This window comes from Nycticebus coucang, chromosome 8 (genome assembly GCF_027406575.1).
Source record: "Nycticebus coucang isolate mNycCou1 chromosome 8, mNycCou1.pri, whole genome shotgun sequence".
Taxonomy (NCBI): Eukaryota; Metazoa; Chordata; class Mammalia; order Primates; family Lorisidae; genus Nycticebus; species Nycticebus coucang.
Genome location: NC_069787.1, coordinates 59,433,280 through 59,449,446, shown reverse-complemented (window position 1 = coordinate 59,449,446; position 16,167 = coordinate 59,433,280). Strand labels below are relative to the sequence as shown.

General features: G+C 45.4%; 1 protein-coding gene across 1 annotated transcript in view; it reads left to right on the top strand.

The window, feature by feature from the left end:
* The window catches only part of RFTN1 (raftlin, lipid raft linker 1), a 225,983-nt gene that overhangs the window by 147,421 nt on the left and 62,395 nt on the right, over positions 1-16,167 (top strand). The window contains exons 5-6 of the mRNA XM_053599736.1: positions 5,001-5,373; positions 14,890-15,093. Of these exons, the coding sequence (XP_053455711.1) occupies positions 5,001-5,373; positions 14,890-15,093 (577 nt within the window). The remainder of the gene's footprint in view (positions 1-5,000; positions 5,374-14,889; positions 15,094-16,167) is intronic.

Sequence of the window (16,167 nt, the reverse complement as noted above, 5' to 3'; positions counted from 1 at the left end):
TGCATCTTCTTCTTGGGATAATGAATTTAACTGGATGGCTTGGATGAGGGGGTGTTTAAGTTAGGCATCCTTTTAAAGGTTTTGGTACTATGCAATACTATTGATGCAGTATACAACATTTGCATTGATGTTTAAGGTAAAGGTTGAATATTCAAAGAAATCTTGGGCTTTGGCCTGGGACTCCTGCTGCTCTCCTCTGCTCCTGAAGTTACTATGGCGGGAGAGTTGGGAATATGCTGGCTTACAGGGTGAAGTCAGAGCCTTTGTCGGCATGGTATCCAATCCTTCTAGTCCAGTCTCAGTTAGGGGCACTCCTGGCTTCTCCTGTCATGTTCCAGAAATACCCTCCATACACCAGCCTGTTACACGTGATTAGGCTTTTCCCCCGTGATCGTGCTTCCTTTACATGTATCGCCCTTCTCCTTTTCCTTCATGTATCTAGTGAACTTCTTTTTTTTTTTTTTTTTTTTTTTGCAGTTTTTGGCCAGGGTCGGGTTTGAACCCGCTACCTCTGGCATATGAGACCAGCGCCCTACTCCTTTGAGCCACAGGCGCTGCCCTCTAGTGAACTTCTTATTCATTCTTCAAAGTCTTCTGCAGAATTGGTTCCCAAATATGTTTTGTCTAGTATAGTATTTTGGGGAAAAAAATATGAATGCTTTAAGGTGGGGCATGCATGCTCCAGTTCTGTCACACTTCTTTCCTCTTCCTTGTACTAAACTTATTTGTTATAGCGCTGACTAACCCACTAGGAGAAACTTTTCTCAACCTCCCTTTTGGCAGAAACAGTTGGTTTTATTGCTCTTATTTCTAGATCTTTACATACATTACTACATTTATTACCCTGTATAACAAAATTTTAAAATATTTACCTTTTTCGATTCTTATTTTTGCAGTTTTTGTTTTTTTTTTTTTGTCTGGGGCTGGGTTTGAACCCGCCACCTCCAGCATATGGGGCCAGTGCCTTACCCCTTTGAGCCATAGGCACCGCCCTACCTTTTTCAATTCTTAAAGTAACATGTACACAGGTATGGTGACTCATCCTGTGGGAGGCCAAGGATGGAGGACCTCTAGAGGCCAGGAGCTCAAGGTCAATCTGAGCAATATAGCAAGACCTTGATTCAGTAAATAAATAAATATGCATGCTTATTAAATAACTTTTGAAAAATTACACACAAATAGAAAAAAAATTGGGCTGGATATTGTGGATCACTCCTATAATCTCCAGCACTTTGGGAGGCCAAGTTGGGAGGATTACTTGAAGCCAGAAGTTCTAAATCAGCCTGAGCAACATAGGGAGACCCCCATCTCTACAAAAATTAAAAAGAAAAAAAATCACAGCTCTGCCCAAATACAATGCCGTTTTCATTTTGGTGAATGTTTCCATGTGTAGTTTATATATGTATATTACATAGTTGTTATAATATTACTGTATAAAGTTAAAAATCTTGTTTTTTTGCACAATATGGTAAGTATTAACTGTTACATCTAGTGTAATCATTTTTATAGCTTGTTTTCAATAATTGGCTGGATTTTCTTGAGGGCTGGAACTCCTATTTTGTATCCCAGTACCTAAACACAGTGTTGGGCTGGGCCAGCTTAGGGACTTAATACATGTACTCTATTCTAATATGAAGGCAGCAGATGAGCTAATATAAGGGGGGAGGTAGGAAAATGAGCAAGTGGGGAGGGGGGTGGGGAGTCATGGTGTATGGCACACCTCTTGGGGGTGGGACACAATTATAAGAGGGACTTTATCTAACAAATGCAATCTGTGTAGCCTAATTATTTATACCCTCAATGAATCCCAAACAATTAAAAAGATAAAAAAGAAAAGTGAAAAAATAAATAAATGTTAGTTGAATTATAGAGCTGAAAAATTAATCCGTCTCCATCTCAACTTTCAAGGAACTCATTCTAGGAGAAGGAACATAGCACACTCATTCATAATTTAATGTATTCATTCATTCAACAGATACTTATTAAGAATTTGCTGTACGTTGGTATCATTTTATCTCTGAGGACATAGTGATGAAAAATACCCTAGCCCTCATGAAATGTGTATTCTATAACTGATTCTTAAACCTTAGGCTGCATTGGAATTGGCCTGGAGGGGTTGTCAAAACACTGATTGCTAGACCCCACCCCTAGAGTTTCTGATTCAGTAGATTTGTGGAAGGGCCTGAGAATTTGCATTTCCAACAAGTTACCGGGGGTTGCTGAGGCTACTGATCTGGGAACTACACTCTGAGAACCTCTGGCCTAGAGGATAAATTTACAGTACAATATGGCAAAGGAATATGGTTGTCCACTTTGTTGAGAAGGGCAGAAGTCTATATCTAAGCCTCTCCAGTTTTTCAAGTCTCAGTGAGAAAGGGGAGGGCTAAGATAATGCCTTTTGTCCAGAGTCCTTGCTCTTCCCCTGGAAAGAGGACTTTCAGCTGTCTCTGCCGAGCCACAGAAGCTTGGGCCTAATAAGGAGAAAGGTTGGAGGGACCCTTCCTGTGCCCTGTCCTTTGGCTCACTTGCCCTATGTAGTATCTCATCTTTAGAGCAAATGGGGGAAATAGGATTCCTCTCCATTCTACAGATGAGAAAACTGCGGCACAGAAAACTTATGTATCCCATTCTGGTTCCCCAAGCCAGGTAGTCACACATCTGGGACTCCAAGGCAGGAGTTAATATCCCTTTCTGAAAGCCCTCAAACCTCATGCCATTTCTAAGACTCTAGCTGAGACTGGCCTAAGACTCCAGCTGAGACTGGCCTGTGGCTGGGCCCCCAGTTTTTCAGAATGCTTCAGCAGTAATAGTTGCTTTCACTGTGGTAAGACAGTAGTGGCAGCAGGTAGTCCAAAGCTGTCTCCTCATCTCATTCAAGGACTAGAAAACCTATTGCTTTTCTCTTTTTGCATATGTTGCCAGGAAGCTCAAAGCTAACTTTTGTAATGCAGAATTTTTCTTTTTTTTTTTTTAGACAGAGTCTCACTCTGTCACCCTGGGTAAGAGTGCCATGGCATCATAGCTCACAGCAGTCTCAAACTGTTGGGCTCATGTGATCCTCTTGCCTCAGCCTTCCAAGTAGCTGGGACTATAGGTGCCCACCACAACACCAGCTGTTTTTAGAGATGGAATCTCGCTCTAGCTCAGACTGGTCCGGAACTCCTGAGCTCGGCCTCCCAGAGTGCTGGGATTACAGGCATGAGCTACCTCACCTGGCCCCTATAGAAGCTTTCTTTAACCTAGCATTCTTTATTATAATTATCTCCCCTCTCTTTTCTTTTAAAACTTTTGTTGCCTATGTTATCTTTTAGAATCTTTTCAGAATAATTTCCAAAATAGGTAGATATCACAATTAATGAGTAAAAAGTGAATTTTCAGAATGAAAAGAATGACTTTAAGCATGTTTTATGTTTTAACTTTTGAAGAGTGAATTGAGCCAACTGTGGGCAGGTGAGTGAACACATATCAGTACGTGCCTATGGACATGTATGTATTTGATGCCTTGAGATGTGTCTACTTGGTCCTGTGGTTAAGAGAATGAGCTTTGACCCGAGCCAGACCTGACTTTGCACTTTGGCAAGTCACTACTTGCTTTGTGGTTTTAATGTCTCTGGGCCACGGTGTCCTCCTCTGAAATGGCGATAATGATATCATGTAGGATCTTGGAAATATTAAACAAGTAACTTACTTATGTAAAATGCCTAGTTCGGTGGCTGGCATGTAGGTCTACACCATATGATAATTATTACTATTATTGTTATTGTTGTCTGATGCAGGCTAGACTATAGAAAGACCAGACTGCACATTTGCAAGTGCCCTGGACTTTTTTTTAATGGAATGTGCAGTGTGAAACTAAAATGACGTCATGCTAAACTTTAGGGTGTTTCATCTGAGGAGACTTACCAAGAATCGCTTCTTCTTTAGGGAAAGTAGCTCCATGCTAATGAAACTAATACTCAGATGTCAGTAGGTGATCCTTGCAGAGCCCTCAGTGCTGCTTAGGGGATGGTGACTAAGATTTAGACAGCTCTGAGGTCTCCAAGTATCTTATTTATTTATAAAGCGACTTGAGCATCTTATCTGGAAAGTCCCCTAATACTCACCGTCTAGTTTTGGCTGGCTCTTACTTGATTTTATTAGGGTATTACCTTCAGTTTTTCTTTCAAATTTTGAGTACCAAATTCAATTGCTTGGGACTAATTTTTAGGGAGAGTTCCCCAGTACTCTACGTGAATGGGCATCCCCTATCCTGCAGGCACAGGGAATGAGAGGGAACAGTTACCTTGTTTCCTATGCTGGGTGGTATATGCCAGGACTTGGAGAGCCAAGATTCTGCCTATAGCCATAGGCTGGGCGCAGTCTATGGGCTCCTTTTTCTTTCCCTAGGCCTGAAAGTTCTACAGAGCAGAGCGGGTATCCATCAGATTTCCTCTCAGCCTTCACACAGGAGGGATTTTCCCTACCTCTCTCTTGTCTGCCAAAACTATTGTCTAAAAAAGGAAGCTCTTTGGGTCATAAAATGCCATCTGGTGTTAGGATGTGGTTGTATAGACATTCTGTATTTATATAGTAGTCCGATGGGCAGGAAGTAGGTGATTCATCAGAAGAAAGATGACAGAAAAATAAACTTACCAAAATGAAAATGAACTTCCTCTTTCAAACTGTATTTGTTCTAGCTTATTCTTTTAGAACCTTTTTTTTTTCAGACTCTTTTAAAAAAGGCAAATAGGGACTAATACAGTGTGATGCCAACCCTTCATAGCCAAACATGTTATTTTTACATCAGACAACAGAATTTTAAAGAATATGCCCATGCATCGGTCTCCATTGGACCAGGGTGAGATGCAAGTGCCCTGAGGATGGGGAGCCTCTGCCATGTTGGCATTCTTCACGCTCACAGAGATCCTCAGGGACCTCAGGAGGTCTCTGCATGCTGCCTGTCTGTGCCTTTGTCAGACCATCCTATTCACTTGGTTCCCATCATTTTGTTTGCCTTGCAGGTCCAGGAGGCCGCAAATCGGGGCCTGAAGTTTGTAGGTGTTATACCTCAGTACCACTGCCCTGTGAACTCGGCAGGCAGCAGCCCTTGGACACCCAGCGCCAACAGTACTGAGGATGCCAGAGATGCAAAAAACACACGTGGGGACTGTGCATCGTTGGAAAGCGAGAACCCAGGGGCTGCAGACATGTGCAGCACTCCTTTCCGGGGGGACCAGAACCCAGGCCTGAGAGAGGAGGTGCCAACTGCCAAGCAACCCAGCTTACCCTCTGGAGAGGGGGACGGTGGGGAGTTTTCAGCACAGGGAGTGAGCAAGACCCTGGATGGACCGGATGGTGATCCCTTTGATGTGCTTGAAGAGCCAGTCTCCCGGAGTAAGTATGTCAGTGCTGGGAGTTTTGACCTGCTCAAAGAGAGGCTCACAGCTTTTCAGTAATCTGCATGGCATCTCAGGGAGAAATAAATGGAATTAGAGTGGAGAGGCAGCAGTCCATCAAACAGGAAAAACTTTACCAAGCAGTTATCTGGGCTACTTGACTGCTTACTTAACTGAAGTTGTGACTTGTTAGGGAGAGCAGAACCACATGAAATTGACTTGCAGTTGCCTCAAAATGTCACGTTTGGAGTGGATTCTAGGCTGTAAGTTATTTAATTCCCTGTGCTCTCGAATTGCCCTTGAATTACCGTGCTTTCACACAGGAAGTGTCAGTGTGCTAGCCACCAGTGAGAATATACACTCCATTTTTTCATATTTCCTGAAAGCAAGACAAGAAAGCCAGTTGAAGGCAAATTGTGCGGGAAACTGGTGATTCAACTCATTAGGATGTAAACACCCAGGTTTCAGGGAGTTACATAGCTGAGAAATCAGCAGTGTAGAAGAACGCCCTGCCAAGGAGAGACCACCAGTATGTGAATCGTTTTACTGGCTTTGTAGAGGCCATTAGAGCATGTGCCTTAGGTGGGGATCTCAAATAACATCAGGAGAACAGGAACAAGGCCCCGATTACTAGTGCTTCTTCTGGACCCTGCCCTGTGCTGGTAAACATATTAATCTGAACTCCTCACTGGTTTGCGACTGTAAATGACTCAATCTCTTCTTTCTCCTGCTAGCCCTGTGATGTGGGTGAGTTCTATTCTCATTGCCCATTTTACAGCAGAGTGAACTGGGATTCAGACAGCTAATTTGTTGCCCAGGAAATCGGCAGACGTGTTGTTTGAAGCCAGGTGGGCTTTGCCACCATCCCATTACGGCTTTCTGCATGGTCTTTCCTGCGTGATAGACTAAAGTTTTCTAAGGCCCTTAACTTCTCCTACTTTCTCCAGGAAATCTAGCATCCAGTCATTTCCTGAGAGCACTTCTGATAGCTGTGTGGCCCCTCTAGTGCTGGAAAGGTCAACAGTATCAAGACTCCCCCGTCCCCGAGCCTTAGGGGACTTTCTGTTTAGGCCTTTCTGGATCATCTCCCTGGGTTAATATTGTTATTATTTATTTACTAATTCTTGCAATTTGCCTCTTTCAAGTGATAAGGAACAGCTGATGCTTCAAAAAGTAAAAACAAAAAGAAATGGTTGCTTTTGTTACATGAGAACTTCTTGAGAAGAAAATTATGAGATGGTTAATTCTGGGGACTTATTCACAAAGTTGATTTAGAGCAGTGATGGAGAGGATCTTAGGTGTGCCATGAAAATTTTTTAAATCATTAATTATATTATTTTCAAAAGAAGTTCAAAGCACAGTAAGTATATTCTTTTTAGCGATTCTTCTGCCTTTGCCTCCCAAGTAGTTGGGACTACAGGCACCCACCACAACACCCGGCTATTTTTGGTTATAGTTGCCATTGTTGTTTGGCGGGCCTGAGCTGGATTTGAACCCACCAGCTCAGGTGTATGTGGCTGGCGCCTTAGCCACTTGAGCCACAGGCACCAAGCCTTTTTTTTTAAGACAGAGTCTCAAGCTATGGCCTTGGGTAGAGTGTCATGGTGCCATAGCTCACAGCAACCTCAAACTCCTAGGCTTAAGGGATTCTTTTGCCCCAGCCTCCCAGGTATCTGGGACCACAACGCCGGTTATTTTTTTGTTGAAGTTATCATTCGAACCCCTGGGCTGGGTTTGAATCCACCAGCCTAGTTGTACATGGCTGGCGCCCTACCCACTGAGCTATAGGCACCGCTAGTAAGTATATTCTTTTTTTCACTTTTTTTTTTTACCTTTGGATCAACATAATTTAAGTGTGCTGTGGAAGTTTAACTATAGGTTTAAGTGTGCTGTGATATTAAAAAGGTTGAAAAACACTGATTTAGAAGGAGAGACTGGAGTTGCCTCACTTCTGGGCTATATTAAGACTCTTGTTTAATCAAGGCCTTGATCCTTCTTTAGCATGTGCTGAAATACAGCCCCTCATTTCTGTGATTTTTCGCTGTTTAAGGCAGACTTCTGCTTCCCTCATGGGAGGGCGTGTTTAGACCCTGTGTGTGCCTCCCCAGTGAATGCCCACGTCTTAATCCAGGAAGCTTATTCTTCTCATTGAGAGTGGGCTGGATTTGTGTGCTCTGAATCTTGAGAAGGAAGACAGGCCTCAGTGGAACCTTCCCCTACAGTCTAGTACTGAAAGAGGGTGAGGGTCCGGCCAGGCCTGGGTCCCCCAGGGGACAGGGGCAGGAGTCACAGGGAGGCAGGCAGCACGGGGGTTGAGAACCAGCCTCTGTTCTCACTCTAGCCTGCTGCCTTCTACCTGGGCAGGAAGTAGTCTTGGTCCCATACTTACCCTTCTGTGCCTCAATTTCTTACCCTATAAAATAGGGGTAGAAAACTCACTAATTATTGAAATGTTAGAGGAAATGTACCTGTAAATCCCTTAGCACTGCTTCACCCACACATGTGAGTGGGTGCTGTTGGGGTGCAGGCTCAGTGGTCCTGACCCTTGACCTCTACGCCATAGAAAGCCTAGCTCTAAAAAAGGGGCTGTGAATAATCCCTGTGTGCCAGAAACCCCCTTTCTCTAAGACAGTGGTTCTCAACCTTCCTAATGCCATGACCCTTTAATACAGTTCCCCATGTTGTGGTGACCCCCAACCATAAAATTAATTTCGTTGCTGCTTCATAACTATAATTTTGCTACTGTTATGAATTGTAATGTAAATATCTGATATGCAGGATGTATTTAGGCAACCCGTGTGAAAGGATTATTTGACCCACAGGTTGAGAACTGCTGCTCTAAGACTCCTTTCAGACTTCTTGTCTTCAGTGGTTGGCCCAGAGAGAATTATTCACTGGGGAGATTTGTCCTAGCAGCCTCCTCAGGTGGCAGGAGCCATCCCAAGGTGACCACCTCCCTCATCCAGAGACATCCCCGGGGCTGATCACACAGAAACCCCTCACACCCAAAGCATCTTGACCTCTATCCCATCACCCCAAGCCTCTGTTCTCTCTTAGAGAACCAGATCCAACGGGGGGATGGGGAGGCTGCCCCTTAACTGTTGGGGCTGCAGGTCTCTCTGAAATTTAGGCAGCTCACTGTTGCTCTTTTTCCTTTTCTGGTGAAATAATGGAGCCTTTGGATTTTCCATCAGCTATTAAACATATAGGGGTTATTAACAGGCACACAGGTCTGTTGGGGGATGGACAGACAGCAGTCACAATGATGGTCACTCCAAGTGCACTTTCTGGGTCCTTCTATATATTATCTGAATTGCTCCTCACAACAGCCTTGTGGCAGAAGATGCTATGATTGTGCCCATGTCACAGATGAGGAAGGTCCCCATCCCTGCCCTCGTACAGGTAACTTTCTTCCTCACAGCTTCAGCAGCTGGCCTCCCTGAAGGCTGGGTGTTCAGGGACCCTGTCCCTGGTGGTCATGACATTGCCTGACCCCCAGCCTCTCTCCAAATCTTGCTGGAAAGTCTAGTTTCCTCACTCACCATCACCCTGCACAGGCCCTGCCCAGCCTGCCCTCCCCACCGCTGGCTCAGCTCTCAGTCTGTGTTTCTCTCAGGGCCCCCTAAGGAGGGTGAAGCGTTTTACTTCTCTTTCTGCCAGGTGGGCTTAAATAGGCAATCACAGCAAGACAATTAAAAAAAATCCAGAGGGAGTCTCCCCTCCGCTCCCCTCCTCTTCACTTAATTTATTTCCTTTATAGGAGGCCGTGGGGAGAGGAATCTAGGCAGTGACTGCTCAGACACGACTTTCCAACCGGATTCTCCATCCGGGCAGGTTCCCCCCTATTCCTGGGAGCTTGGCCCAGCAGTGGTTCCCCCTTCAACTACGCAGGTTCTGGGGAAGGCCCATCCTGCATTCCTCCTCCTCTCGCTGACTTTTGTTTCCTGGTCTGGGGGAATTTCCTTTGGCTTTGAGGTCCGGGGTGTGCAGTGATCACCTGAGCCTGTGCAGGGACAGCCCCGTCGTCTCTGTTGCCTACAGCTTCAGTCAGAGACACAGAAGCCAGACAGGTTCATGAAAATTCCAGTTGTTCTCACTGCATCAAAGTAATAAGTCTTTCGGGCACTACCCATCCTATCCTGCACCTCCTCACTTAAATGTCAGCCAGAAACCTGAGTCTGAGACCGCAAATGCATTTGGGGCTGAGAGGATTTCACTGAGCAGGCCTCCTCAGCTGCCCACTCCCTGGGAGTATAAAGCTCAGGGCTCGGGCTTCTCTGATGTGCAGGCTCCTTCCTTGCTGGGCCATTCCTTCCCCTTCCCAACCCTCAGGATAGCAGCCCCACAGCGCCACCCCTCCCAGATCTGCCACCTGCCATTGTCTCTCTGGCCTTTCAGTCCATTAACGAACAGCTATTGAACTCCCACCCTTGGGCATCAGGGCCTGCTCTCTGCCCTGACTGAATTAGCCTCTTGTTAGATGTGGGAAAGAGCCCAGAGTTTGGGGTTTGAAAGATCTTGGCTCTGCTGCTTACAGGCTTGTGATTTCTGGGGATCCACTTAACACTTCTGGGCATAGGACGAGTGCCACCCCCTCCCAGGGAGGTTGGGAGAGTCACATGAGATGATGAAGGAGAAAGGCCCTTGTAAACACAGGACATGTGCCCATGGCTGCTGTCATCCTCACAAGTGGTTTCCCGTGGATACCGTGCACGTGGTGGTTCCTGCACTTGGCCTTTCCGTGCTGTCCTGTCAGGCGCTCCTCAGATTGGCCCAGAGGCACCCTGCTGTTAGTACCCACCCCAGCAGCCTTGCCTGGGTATAGCCATCTGTAGGGAGCAGCCTGAGGCCCTCCCTCCCCTCCACGCACCCCTGCCTTCCCCTTTCCCCCTGACCCCTGCCTACACCCTCTACAGCCTGCAGTCCCCACCCAGCCTCAGCTGCCTGGCCACATCTACTCCCACTTGTTCCATCCAGCGCAGCTGCCTCCTCCTTTTCCCATGTCTGTGTCTAGCTTTCAGAGCCCCACATTAAGCTGGACTATGAATTCTCTCTTCCTCCAGACCAGAAGTCTCCTTGGGCATCAGGACCTGAACAACACCCTCTTGCTTACCCTCAGTCTGTCCTGGGCCTCTGGGGTCACACCTGCAGAGAGATGCAGGTGTCCATCCCATGCCTGAGTCCCCATGCCAGGCACAGGCTTCAGAGGTGGACCCCTGCCTCTTTTCTCCCCATTTCCTGAGGAAAGGCTGAGTGGACCAGGCTGTCAGGCTGCAGTGTCCAGCTGGCCTCTCTGCTCTCCCTGGCTTCCACCTCTTATCTGGCTTAGGTCAGTCCAGCAAATGTGTGCAGCCCTTCCCACATCACAGGGGCTTTGCTGGACATGAGAGGTCTGAATGAGACAAGGCCAGGCCCCTGGGTTGGGAGAAGGGAGAGACAAGAAGATAGTTTTGATGCTTCTGGGGTGCTCGGCCAGTGTGGTCCGTCAGCCATTCCCAGAACACTCTCAGAAACAATGCCTTCCCCAGCCCTTGGGGACTTTCTGTCCCATGTTTGGAAAAATCTTCCAGCTGGGGTCATGGCACAGTCACAGAGCAACTAAGAATATTTAAACAAATGTGGGGCTTCTTTTTTGGAATCTTTGGTGCCTGCTCATGTGAGGATGTGTGTTGGAGAATCAGAATAAACATCAAAGAGTATCATTTTTGGACATTTTCTCTTGGCTGGTTTCCATGTGAGTAGGAAGAGAACTGAGCCAAGGAGACAGTGGGACAGAGGGGTTTACTATGGGTTATGCATCTGAAATCAGATTTCTCCCAATATTTCATTGCTGCTAATTCTTTGGAGGCTCTTCATTCCAACAGCATTTCCTTTTCCTTCCTGAAAAATTTATTTCTGTCTCTGGCCTCAGCACCCCCCTCTGCCCCCCACCCCAGGGGATGCTGTCAGCAGGGTTGCCTCATCTGGCCGGCTCTGTCTTCCTCTGCCCACCCCCAGCATTCTCGCTTCTCCTTTGGCCTTCCCCTTTTTCTGTTTCATTATGTATCTGGGAAAGTTGTCTTGTCATGTGAGTGGAGATCCTTCTGCGTGATCAAATGTTAGCATGTATTTTTGGACTTTGGCCATTTCCGATTCCCCACTTGTCCCATGCAGAATCTGTGGTATTTTTTTCCTTTTTCAATTTTTTGCCTCTGGGCTTGACTGGAGCAGATTGTAGCAAGTGGTACTCCAGCCCCACCTGGGGTTGCCTGTGGGCAGTTCTGGCCAAGCCCACTGCTCGCTTAGCCTCTTTGCCTATAGGTCTTCTCAGGAATGGAAACAGCCAGGCTGCCCATTGGCCCTGGGGACTTAACATCTCAGGAGTGACCCATAAGGGTGAAGGCCCTTGACGGGCTAACCCCAGGTGTGTTGTATAAAGTGTACCTGGCAGGACTGAGCCTCAGTGGGCTTCCTTGCCCTTGGTGGGCCAACCCCAGGTGTGTTACATATAGTGTACCGGCAGGACTGAACCTTGGTGCCCCAGCCATGACCTGTTCTTTAATGCACCCATCATTGGCTTCATCTCATCTCTATTCCCATCCCTGCTTCTTCCCACTGTTTCCTGGGATCACTTCCCAAATTAGGTACATGCACAAGAAAGCTTACAGAGTCTGCTTTTGAAGAAACCCAAATAAAGCCAAGAACTCGCTCTAGCCCTGGGTATCCTGTTGCTCCTAGTAGCTGCAGCTTTTATTTCAACCCCTGGCATCTAGGACTGGAAAACGGTCATCACCTAGTTCCCTTCCCGCTCCCCCAGGTTCAATCCACAACTCAGTTTCCTTCATTACAAACCTCCTCTGCATCACTCCATTCCTGAACTTTGTCTTTCCAAATCTTGAAGTGGCCTAGTGATGGCCAGCTCCATACTCTGGGACCTAATGTCTTGTGGGAAACCATTTCCTGGCTGCAGACAGCTTCCTACAAGTCAGGCAGATAGACCAACAAGGGTCGCCTTGTCTGACTGGCTCTGTCTTCCTCTGCCCACCCTGGGGGTGGGGATGATGAGCAGGCTAGAGCTGATGTTTCAGAGTTGGAGTTTCAGATGCAAGTGGTCACCTTTAAACATGCACCTTCCTTTTCTAACTGGTTCTATTGGACGGATGCCACTCCTGGCAGCCTTCAGGAGAAAATACCTGGAATATCCATCCAAATATGAAGGTCTATTTTTGTGTTACTCATTTAAGTCAAGCAATCAGAGTTGACCCAGCTTAAAAAGCTTTGCTTACACAGGCTGGTCAGGAATAGCGCCTCACTTCCAGCACCTGCTTGGCTGTTTGGGCCAACCTGCCATTCCAGGCAGGAACCTCCATTTACAGTAAGGAACATACTTATTTTTACTTATCAATGATGTATTTTTGATGTACCTGAGTAAGAATTATGGGTTAGGCCCCAGGAAACACAACTGCAGTTTATAAATAGTGAGTTCAGGGGCGTACATGGTTCCTGGAATTAGAGCAGTATTTTTGTCTTTATGTGTTTGTGTACATTTACATTTTAAAAGACCAATTCTCACCCGAATATGACTGCATTTACTTCCAAAACATGACTTTGTATGACTTTCTATTCATACAGTGGCTCCCCTCTTAGATTAATTATTTTTTTCTTTTTCTTTTTTTTTTATTGTTGGGGATTCATTGAGGGTACAATAAGCCAGGTTACACTGATTGCAATTGTTAGGTAAAGTCCCTCTTGAAATCATGTCTTGCCCCCATAAAGTGTGACACACACCACGTTAGATTAACTATTGATGATAACAAGGTCTTATGGCCCAGCACTTTTCCCTAGAAATCAGATGGGGCTGTGAGAAGACTTTTGTCCCCCAATGCAGTACCTATGTGAGCTAATTTTAGATGTTACGTGGATGGACGTATTTGGTGTCAATGTGCATCATTGTTACCTACCCCTGTTTATGGCAAATGGTAGTAGTTTGCCTTTAAAGTCATGAAGAACAATTTCTTTCTTAAAGGTATTTATTTAAATAAAGGAAAGTGACTCAGTAAAAAAAAAATAATAATAATAATTGGCTAGTACTTTGGATACTACCAAAAATGTTAAATACTGAAATTTGGGAAACAGCTTCCCAGAATGGGAGTCTAGGTGTCTCATACAGGAACTTGAATGTGCTTTGTCCTTTTTGCTAATGTCAGCCATTGTTTATGACCTTTAAATTTTTCATTGAAAGAAGTATGGGGATTTTTTTATGATTCAAGAAGATATAATTGGAAACCAAAGCGTATTCCTGACTAGCCTGTGTAAGCAAAGCTTTTTAAGCTGGGTCAACTCTGATGGCTTGACTTAAATGAGTAACACAAAAATAGACCTTCAGACTTGGTTTGAAATTCCAGGTATTCACTCCTGAGGCTGCCACTGCTCACTCATGCCCGGCAGCACATACAGCTCAGCTGCTGGGTGCTTGTGATTATTGATTTCTAAAGATGTGAGCTATAAATGGAGAAACCAAAAGCTTGGCACCTCACTTGCAGCACCTGCTTGGCTGTTTGGACCAATCTGCCACACCAGGCAGGAACCTCCCTTTATGGGAACATACTTGTTTTTACATATTAATGATGTATTTTTGATGTACTTGATTAAGAATTATGGGTTAAGCCCCAGGTAACATTACTATAGTTTATAGATAGTGAGTTTAGGGTCATGCATGGTTCCTGGAATTAGAGCAGTATTTTTTTTTTTTTTTTTTTTTTAGAGACTTTATCACCCTTGGTAGAGTGCCATGAAGTCATAGCTCACAGCAACCTCCAGCTCTTGGGCTTAGGCAATTCTCTTGCCTTAGCCTCCCGAGTAGCTGGGACTACAGGCGCCCGCCACTATGCCCGGCTATTTTTTTGTTGCAGTTTGGCCGGGGCCAGGTTTGAACCCACCACCCTCAGTATATAGGGCCGGCGCCCTACTCACTGAGCCACAGGCACCACTCAAAAGCAATATTTTTGTCTTTATATATTTGTGTACATTTACGTTTTGGTTTTTTCCTTTTTTTTATTAGATCATAACTGTGTACATTACTGTATTTATGAAGTACAATGTACTGATTTTATATACAATGTGGAATGCTTACATCAAACTGGTTACATTTACTTTTTAAAAGACCAACTCTCACCCAACTGTGGCTGTGTTTACTTCCAAAACACATCTTTGTATGAATTTCTAGAAATTTCTACTGTGTTCTTCTAACTATATCAATAAATCTCAGATAACAGCTATTCATTATATTCCAGATTCAAAGCCTAAGTCCCCCATTGAAGCCCAACCTTTGAAGTCCTTGTTACACTTGAAGGCACCTGTATTGCCTTGGAATCAGATCTTATTGTTCGGCAACAATACAACAGAGACTTTATGTCTAATATTTCTAATAATATCATTTCTCGAGGCTCCTGAGAGAGTCCTTTCAATCCAGTGGTGCAGACTTTTATCACCGGTTGACCTTTTCTCTCTCCACTCCCTTTCCAAATTCCAACAGAAATGGAGATCTTCACCCTTTTCAACAAACCGAAGAACCAGCAGAAGTGCCAGCAGTACTACCCTGTGACCATTCCTCTCCGGGTCTCCAGAAATGGCCAGGCGGTGAGCAGTCTGGATGCCAACTGGCTGGAGCACATGAGCGAACACTTCCGGAGAGGAGGCATGCTGGTGAACGCAGTCTTCTACCTCGGGATGGTGAATGGTATGACGTGCGCAGCCCTTGTGAACTCTGCTGCTTACTCTTGTAATCTCAGCCCTTGTCTCGAGCCTGTTCCATTTGGGGTGCTCTGTAGCCAGAAGCCACGCTGCACTGGATTGCTAATTAACACATCTTAAGGAACTTTCCATAAAGTCCAGGACCTGTGCTCTCTAAACCTCTCTGGGTATTAGCCAGGTATCTTCTGAAATAACAGAGAAAGGGGAGTGGTTCTATTTCATCAGAGGTGGCCTCCGTCTCTGTTGCTTTCAAAAGCTTTTAAAAAGATTATTCCCTGGGTTTGTTAATTACCCCCTGGGATTGTGCCATTCTAAAAGTGCAAATTGTTTGTAGACACTATTACAGTTTGAAGTAGCAGTAGCAGCACCTTGGAATTAACAGCAGAGAAATAAATTGAATAGCCTGGTTGCTGTAAGCTCCATGGAGACTCACACTGTTCCCGGGTCTCTTGGCACCCTCTACCCCCTCTCCGGTAATGGGTTATCTCCAGGGGTTTGCCACATAGGGTAGAGCTATTGATGTCAGCTTTCCTAAGGCAGAAAACATTGTTCCCACAATGGGGAAACGCGTCAAACAAAGGAAGTGTTTGGGGTTAACAAGAAGGCAAGTTGAGTCACCAGGGATGCTTCAAGGCTGGGAGGCAGTTTGGGGAGAGGGGCAGATACACCAGCACGTGCAGGTCCCAAGGGCTGCCAGTCAGCAGGTTCCTCAGTGAAACATCACACCAAATGTGCCAATCTCAGCAAAACCTGGCAGGGGGCATCCACAGCACTGTGTCTTATAGTTGAGTAGTTTTCTCTCTTAAGAATTAGCACTGTCAGGAAAGGAGTTTGGATTCTACATTGTTTGCAATCCTTGGAATGAATGCAAGCAGGCGTCCTTAGAATAAAGACATCATTCTTAATTCTGAGTGTCTCTACTTTAAATCATCCCTGATACAGCACAGACAGGTCTTAATTTTGGATGCAAGTCTTTTATTACTAAATATCTAAATGTCTAATATTGACAGGTTATTAGAGTAGCAGCAGGCATGCATAGAGTTATGGTTCATGGCCATTT